The following is an 8789-nucleotide window of genomic DNA, read 5'->3' on the forward strand; positions in this document are numbered from 1 at the left end:
TGACCCGCGCTCCGCTCATCACGTGACTTGCAGCCTTAGCGGGAGACGAGGTTGAGGAGGAGGGGGGAGGAGGTTGATGAGACGCGGAGAAGACGACGACGACGAGGAGGAGACTCGAACCGAGCTCAGTGGCGCGGCGGCGTCCACAATCCATCCCACCGCTCCACGAAGGTGGTCAACTCCGTTACCGACTCGCCCCCACCACCGCGACCCACACCCTGCTCGGTCTGCCTCTGCCTGCGGGCATCGGTGAGGGTGCGCCGGTACAGCGGCCAGGCAAGCGTTGGGGGCCCGTGCGCGACCAGGCCGAGGTAATTTGCATTCTCAAGTAAACAAAGCGGGCGCTTCAGGGTTGATGCGCGCACACACAGACACGGCTAGGCGTGTACAGACACACACAGACAGACAAAGATCCTACTCCAGTCTTTAACATACTTTGAGCAAGTGCTGTTCGCGAGAACCTATTAAGGCCGTACATAAACAAACACAGACACGTGTATACACATTGATACACACAGCACACGGATACAAATACACGTTAACACACAATTTAGACAAGTACGTCGACGCAACACAGACACACGCACTCGTACTGTACTCGAGTTGTGAGTTCCATGTCGATCCCGACTCAGGTTCGTCTGCCGCCGCCGCCGCGATGTCGACTTCGGAGAGCGACAGCGACTCGAGCGGGTGGACTCTGCTGAGCCGCGAGGTGAGGGGGGACCCCTCGTGGGGTGGAGACCCGCGTGTTGATGGGAGCCCGCTGGTGTGAGGGGGCCACAGGGGTGAGGGGCACCCGTGCGGCAAAGGGGTGAGGGGATTCGCGATGAGATCCGTGGTTTTGAGGGGATTTTTGTGATGAGGGGGGGCCGCGTGGTGCGGGGTGAGGGAACCCGCAGCGTGGTGGTGGTGGTGAGGGGCCCCGTGTGTGGTTTGGTGAGGGGACCCGTGTGGTGAGGGGACCCGTGTGGTGAGGGGACCCGCGTCGTGGTGGTGGTGAGGTGACCGGTGTGGTGAGGTGACCCGTGTGGTGACGGGACCCGTGTGGTGAGGGAACCCGCGTCGTGGTGGTGGTGAGGTGACCGGTGTGGTGAGGTGACCCGTGGGGTGAGGACCCCTGTAGAGGTGAGGGGACCTGGGCCCTCGTCTCGGCGTTAGCACCCCCCCCTCCCCAAACCGCTGGCCCCAGTTGCGCGTTGGCACAGCCTCCTTACGCAATGGCCAGATTTACACAACAGAGCTGGCACCGCGCGGGGCTCGTGTTTACTCGCTGGGGGGCGAGCGGGCGAGAGGCAGAGACGCTGACCCGTGCTCTCCCGCGTGGCCGCGGCGTGCAGGGCCTGGACGAGGAGTGCGTGGGCGCCAAGCAGAGACGTCAACTCGGGCACTCGGACTCCGAGGATGATGGAGCTGAGACGGTGCCGGCCCACGTCGCGCAGAGCCAAGGCAACGGTGGGCAAAGCGGCGCGGACGACACGGGTAGCGCGGCACGGGTAGCGCGGCACGGGTAGCGCGGCACGGGTAGCGCGGCACGGGTAGCGCGGCACGGGTAGCGCGGCACGGGTAGCGCGGCACGGGTAGCGCGGCACGGGTAGCGCGGCACGGGTAGCGCGGCACGGGTAGCGCGGCACGGGTAGCGCGGCACGGGTAGCGCGACAACTCTCCCCTTCCTCCTGCCCCGTAGGTAAAGGGCTAAGAGTTAAGGCACAGGATGGGGAATCTACGGCCCATTTGCCAAAAGTGGTCTGCGACTTCATTTTACCGTGGCCTGCAGCCACATGAGATCGTCCACTTTGAAAAGGCCTGGAAGCCACAAGCATTTTAGCCGTACTCATTGTGTACTGGAGGGGAATATTTTTGATGTGGCAACAATAGTGATTCTTATTTTAGCACGCTCAAGTCACTGCTGTCACTTCAAGGGCCTCTTGTACTGAAATAAGTGGCCGAGAAGTTTGTGCTAATGTGTGGCCCCCCGCCAAAAGGCATTTTAGAGTTGAGTTTGGATATTGTTCAGCTAAACTTTCCCATGTCGTGTTTTGGGGGTTGACCGCTCAGGGTTAGGCACATGACTCTATATTTATTCCTTGTTTAAAATACATTCTTGGACTCATGATAACAGTATAGAATTGTGCATCTAATAATCAAATATGTATGCTTTATTAATGTGATATGAAAATAATATTATGTTACATTTAGGCAAATGCAGTGAACAAAATCGTCATAACAGTAAGACAAAACATTTGTAAATCAATTCGTAACTGAATCGTGATAATTAATCTAATCGCTGGGTGGGTGGTAGATTGTTAGAATGTTCAGAGCTATGATTATAAGGGTCAGGGTTATTAGCGTTTGGGGTTACCAGAGTTGGGGGTTGAGGGTTAGAGTAATGTGGGTAGAATGATAACTTGTAGGATTAAACTTTTAAACATACGTGTTATGGCTAAGGTTTGGAGTTGTAACAGCAGAATTGTGTTTGGTGTGTATAATGTCAGGGTTATTATTAGTGTTTATACTTGTGGTTTATGTTAGGATTTTTATAAATGTATTATGAAGATGACGAGAGTGTAAGTGGCTACGATTAATGTTAGGTTTGGTCATGTAATGTAACGGTCATTGAGGGCAGAGTTACAGTTGCTCGGGTCATCATCATCATCGTCATTTATTATTTATGTTGTTGCGCGTGACACGCGTGTGGCAGGTTTCAAAGTGCTAAAAGGGATTTGACATTGAAACCCCACACGTGGGTAACAGAAGAAATACGCACAGAGAGATGAACATCAATAACTTAGACGACGTAACCGATGGTATTTCACTCAAGACAGTCGAGCCAATGTTACTACTGCAGCACAGTTGTAACAATTGTGTCTCACGGAGTTTTGCTGCGTGGAGTTTGCGCGTTCCCCCCCTCCCATTCTGCGTAGGTTTGCTCCGGGTTTCTCAGGGTTGTGGTTTTGTAGGTTCATGCTCAGCTGTCCCTCTGCTGCGGCCGCCCTCCACACTCGGAGTGATCGAGGAGTTTGTGTCTCGCAGGGTTCTTGGAAGGGAAACTCCGGGAGGCGTTGGATGCCGGGGGCGAGGGCTGCGAGAGGGTGGGGGAAACCGGACTCCCCGACGAGGCCACGTGCACGGTGAGTAGCAGCAGCAGCAGCGGCGGCGGTGGTGGTGGGGAAATGGGTGGGGAATCCGAGCAGAGGCTGTCACTGACGATTCACAATCCAATCGCTCAGAGCGGGATTATCCAAAACGTAAGGGGTCGCTGACCCAAGCTGGCGCGAGCTGGCTGGGCACTGCCACCTTTGCCTCGATCGAGCAAGAAGACTGTGGCCTGTGCATGCTAGATTGGGGCTTCACAGATGTGGCTTGTGGGCATTCATACAGTGGCATCATCAATCCACTGCTGGATGATGGCCTCCCCATGTAATGTTAGTGTTGGGGCTTATTTGATCATACTTGGTTAAGTATGGGTTGGTGAGAGGGCCATAATGGGTTCAGATAGAGCACCTCCTTGCCTGTGACGTTAGCCGCGGTTGGCAGCTGACGCAGCGGAACAAACATAAACGTGAGGTCACGGCTTCACCAGCACGGTGCGGCCCAAACGCACAAACAGCTCTCCATGTAAAAGCTCATTGTGCTTTGTCGTCGGGGATCATGGGTAATGTTTACTGTAAATGTACAGACTTCACTTCCGGCTCGCCATGATTAAAAAAAATTACGCCGAGAATACATAGTAGATTACATGAGCAGCCTCCTGAAAAAGCGCCCTGAGACTCAACGAAGTTTCCATTGGTAAATCAAGAATGTTGTTTGATTTTTATTATTATTATGACATGCGTTTAAAATAGTATCGAGTTCTTAGTTGTTTACCATAAGCTTTTTGTGTTTAGTTGTTGTCCTTCCCTCGCACCTCTAATTCGAATGGTTGGCTACGTATGGTGCGAAAGAAGTTCAACTTACATACTTCCACACATACATAAACGTAAACGGTTTGAACAAGCGGCGTTTGACACGTTGCATTCATGTCATGGCGGTGAACAAAAACAGGTGGAGCGGCCACCCGGGCCTGAAGAGGTGAAGGAAGATGTGAATGCGGAGGTGGGAGATGAGGATAAGGAGGAGGTGAGAGATGAGGAAGATGAGGTGAACAAGACGAACGAGAAGGTGGGCAAGGCAAGTGAGCCAATGGGTGAGGAGGTTGAGATAGTGGACGAAAATATGGGCAACGTGAGCGAAAAGGTGAAGTTGGACGAGGAGTTGAGTGTGGAAGTGAGCGAGAAGATGATGGAGGAAGAGGAGGAGAGCGAGGTGGTGAGTGAGGTATTGAGCGGGAGCGTGAGCAAGAAGGTGAACAAGGAGGTGAAAGGGGAGGGGAACGAGAACATGGGCAAGGAGGCGAGCGGGGAGTTCAGCAAGGCAGTTAGCGAGAAGGTGAGAGGGGAGGTGAGTGAGGAGTTGAGTGAGGAGTTGAGTGAGGAGTTGAGTGAGGAGTTGAGTGAGGAGTTGAGTGAGGAGTTGAGTGAGGAGTTGAGTGGTGACGTGCAGGCGAAGGTGATTGAGGTGAGCGAAAAGATGGAGGAAGTGAAAATGGAGCGAAGTGAGGTGGTAATGGAGGAGGTGAGAGGGGAGATGTACAAGGACATGATGGAGGAGATGATGGAGGTGAGCGAGGAGGTGAGTGGGAGCGATGACTCCGACCTCTTCACGCTGGATCCCTCTGCGCTCGACGAGATTCCGGATCCTCTTGCTCCCTCTGAGGCGTCCGTGGAGATGCCCGACTCTGCGGCAGGCCTGGAGGACCCCCCTCATCTCCCCTCCTCCCACTCGGAGGCATCCGTGGAGCCCGTCATGCGGGCGGATGGCGAGGACACTCTCGCGGGGTCTTTGAGCATCGGCGGCCGCTTCCCGTTCCCCCTGGGGCGCGAGCGAGGTGGGTTGAGCTCCTCAGCGGTCGCAACGGGGACCTGCAGCGTCTGATCCACTCATGTGGGAGACATGTGACCAATACGGACGAGACGAATGACCAACACAGACGCGCTCACTGCACGTGCGTCCAATCGCACGTGCAAACACTCGTATTTTGGGCTCACGTTTGTTGTGCGTAATGGGTCAATGTCACCGCTACGGCTACAAGAGGTTTTGCTATTCACGATCCAGAGTTGCAGAAATTCGAAAATCGTTCCACCTGCGCTATCTGCTCTGCTGTTGCGATGAGGGTGGTGATCCCGCCACTGTAATGAGGATAACGAGAGTTGATGGAGCCGAGCAATGATGGTTTCCCTTGCGTCTCCTGCAGCCCCGTCGGGCACTGGCTCCAGCACCGACGAGGAAGACCAGGAGAAGCTCGGTCGATGTGATGATGACGAAATCAGGAGCGGCCTGACGGCGCCCAGGCTGCGCCGACGCCTCGCCCGCCGGCAACTCTCTACCACGCTGGCCGACGGCACCGTGCCTGCAACGGGGGGCACCGTGCCTGGCACGGGTGTGCCGGTGACGGTGCTGGTGCCCGCACTCGCGCTGGCGCTCATCGTGGCGCTGGGACTTGTGATAGCGAGCAACCACGGTGAGCGGCACAATCCCCCACCACCCAGACCCCAACCACACACTCCCCGATCATCCACACTGGCCAACCCTAGGTGTGCTCGGCCTAATATGAGTTTCTGTGGCTTTCAGTCAGTGTCAGGTTACTCGGGAGTGAGGTGAATTTGGCAACATCCTCCTCTCGGTCCACTCAGCCTGAAATGATCACCGGTCGAGGAGGCGGAGGCTCTTTTTGTTTACAAGTTAACTCGGTGATGCCCTCGCGCTGCAGACTGGGTCATGTGACCATCACGGTCATGTGACCGCCGGCGCCGGGACGTGTAAATATTGACAGCGCCGGGGCTCGCGCGGTCTTGTGGTGTAAGTGGGGCAGGCACCGTGTGTGCAGACGGCATTGCTATTAATACCGTGGGGGTCACCCCCCCAACCACCTTCCTCTTCCCCCCCCCCACCCATCACCGCATGTGTTAATGGCCACACGTCTGGCCCCCCAACCACCAGCTGCCGGGGATCAACATCAAGGGCAAAACCTACGGCCCATTCTCCCCTGGCCGTAGTAGTAACAGGCGCCCACTAATAGAACAACGTGTCCCATGTGCTCTGAGTAAGTGCCGCCAGGTTTCCGCTTTTTTATACATTTTATGGGAGTTTTTGTTTGTGCAGTCATTGGTAACCGGGCATTGATACACTTGAGTACCTGGTTAAATCACAACTCTGTCTGAGTCTCTGAATCTCTACATGAGTCTGTGGGTCTCTATGTGAGACCATGGGTGACTGGCCTGAGACGATCATCTCGCTACACTTGAGAACCCGGATTTGAACCCAGGATCTCAGCGGTGTCGGCTCGGTTTCCCGACATGGCCATTGTGAGCCCCCTACATGTGTGGCCGTGCGTGCGTGAGCAGTGGCGAGCGGGAGGCAGGGGGCGTTGGTGCAGCAGAACGAGCGTCTCAGGGCAGCCGAGCGCCAGCTGCAGGTGACGGTCAACTCGCATGCGCACACTCGCACATGTACACACATCATAGAGGTTTTTTGGGTTCGATCGCGTAAATATATAAATGTGTCGTTAAACCCGCCACCACCCGACACAGCCAACTAGTAAGGGTTGTCAAGTAAACAGAACATGCCAATTCGTCACTAGTACAGCACACCGGTGTGTTGGAGACACATTTATATATTTACGCGATCTAACCCAAAATACCTCTTATGGATGACGTGTAAAACTGACATGTACACACGTTTAGAAACATATATACACACGTGTATACTCACACAGGTGTGTTGAACTTCTTTCACACTGTATGTAGCCAACCGTGCTAATTGGAGGTACAGGTATAAACATGTGTATGTCTATACACACATGCATATGTTTATACTTCTAAAGATCTCCCATATAGCCTTTTAACAGACTATTGAGGCAAGTGTTGTTCGCGAGCACTGTTGAAGGCCGACATGGCACACGAAGGGTGAGGTGGGCAGTACCACGCCCACACACATTAATACTCACACACGCACGCACGTGTACACGTAGACATGTACACGTGTTTATATATGTCTCCCACACATGGACACGCACACACTCACAAGGTCACACAAGTGTGTACGCTCACACCTCGTTCTGCGGAGAGAAGGGATGGGAACGGCACCTTGTGTCCATGTGGGTGGGTGCTGATGACGTTGAGTGGTCTCTACGTGGAGCTGGCTGAGAGCCCCGGTTGACAGACCTGGCCCCACCACATGCCAGAACTCACGGTGCATGTGTGTACTTGTGTGCGTGCGTGTGCGTGCGTATGTGTGCGTATGTGTGCGTGTGTGTGTCCTCGTCTGCAGGCCGAGGTGACCGCCATGGCCGGGCGTTGGGAGGCAGAGCGTGGGGCCCTGTCCCAGGAGAACGCCGCGTTGCGAGCGACGCTGATCCAGCTACGCCAAGAGGCCGGGCGATCCACTGCGGCGGCGAAGCAGGAGGGCCCCGGGGCCACCACCGCACAGGGGCAGGAGGCCGCACGGGCGGCGGCGCGGGAGCTGGCGGCCGAGGGCCGCCGGCTGCAGGCCGAGGTTCGCCGGCTCCACCGGGAGCTGCGGGAGGAGCGTGCGGCCTCCGCGACCACCCGCGGAGAGCGCGACGCGGCGGCCGTGGCGCTGGAGGCCGAGGGGCGGCGCTCGCACCTGTGGGAGCGGCTCTACGTGGAGGCGCGCGACGCGGCCGCCGAGCATGGGAAGAGGAAGCAGGAGGAGGGGGAGGTGCGAGGGCCTGACCCCCGCCACCGGCTCTACGAGGACGCCAAGAACTCGACGAGGAAGCGCGCGGAGCGTGGGGCCGGGCAGGCGGAGTCCGACGCAAGCCGGAGCCGCGGCTGGGGAGGCCACGCGACCGCGGGGGCCGGGAGCGAGGCGAGGGCCGAGGCGCGGCAAGGGGACGGCCGGCGGGGGCAGGGGCAGGGGCAAGGTCAGGGGCAGGGCAGCAGGCGGAGAGGGGAAGAGCGGCTGAAGATGAAGGGGAGGGACTGGCGGGGCCCCGAGGAGTACGGGGCCCAGAGGGCGCATCCCCCACAGGGACAGGGCCACAGCACGAAGCACAACGAGCAGCACAACCGGTGTCACGAGCAGCACAAGCAGCAGAGCTACAGGGCGTGGCACGGGAAGCCACGGCGCCACTGCGACCTGCACGTGGCCGAAGTGGAGATAGAGCTCGGGCCCCTGCCCTTTGGCCCTAAGTACTGACCCTGCATCTCGGACAATTGCCCCAGACCTCCCCATAGCTCTCCCTGCCTCCTCTTGCTTGATGTGCTTCTCATAGTTTCCTTCGACCATATCCTGTTTCCCTGCCTTTCCTTGTCTCCCCTGGACTTTCAACTGTCTTCCTCTATATTCTATAGCCTCTGTTTCTCCCTCTAATCCCCCCCTCTCTCTCCTGATCTCCATCTTTTGTTTGTTATTGAGAAGTCCGCTTGCTTCACAATGCACAGTTGGATCTATTGCGACACGCAATATAGTTTAACTCCCATCTGGATTGATAATCTCATGGCCACGATAGGGCTAAGGGACACGATTCAGGTGACAGGTCAGAGTGTATGTTGGAGTTTATAGATTTGTATAGAGTTAATGACTGGGTCTGTTATAGTATTAGGGCATAGTATAGGTTAGGTCAGTAGCTAGGGACTGTGTTGGGTTCAAAAGATATGGTTATGAGCTAAGGGTTTTGTTTGGGCGAAGGCTTAATGGAGGTTAGGGGTTGGGCCTGTGTTGGGGTTAGA

General features: G+C 56.1%; 1 protein-coding gene across 1 annotated transcript; it reads left to right on the plus strand.

Moving 5' to 3' along the window:
- The first annotated feature begins 1 nt into the window (after window position 1).
- LOC133355236 (uncharacterized) lies at window positions 2–8783 on the plus strand. The gene is made up of 8 exons (XM_061572609.1): window positions 2–311; window positions 633–712; window positions 1338–1452; window positions 3031–3128; window positions 4042–4924; window positions 5291–5557; window positions 6441–6511; window positions 7366–8783. Exons 2-8 carry the CDS (start codon window positions 656–658, stop codon window positions 8254–8256), a joined length of 2382 nt encoding a protein of 793 aa, XP_061428593.1. The 5' UTR covers window positions 2–311; window positions 633–655; the 3' UTR covers window positions 8257–8783.
- The last annotated feature ends 6 nt before the right edge of the window (window positions 8784–8789 follow it).

This window comes from Lethenteron reissneri, chromosome 50 (assembly GCF_015708825.2).
Source record: "Lethenteron reissneri isolate LAM-NWPU_2019-01 chromosome 50, ASM1570882v1, whole genome shotgun sequence".
Taxonomy (NCBI): Eukaryota; Metazoa; Chordata; class Hyperoartia; order Petromyzontiformes; family Petromyzontidae; genus Lethenteron; species Lethenteron reissneri.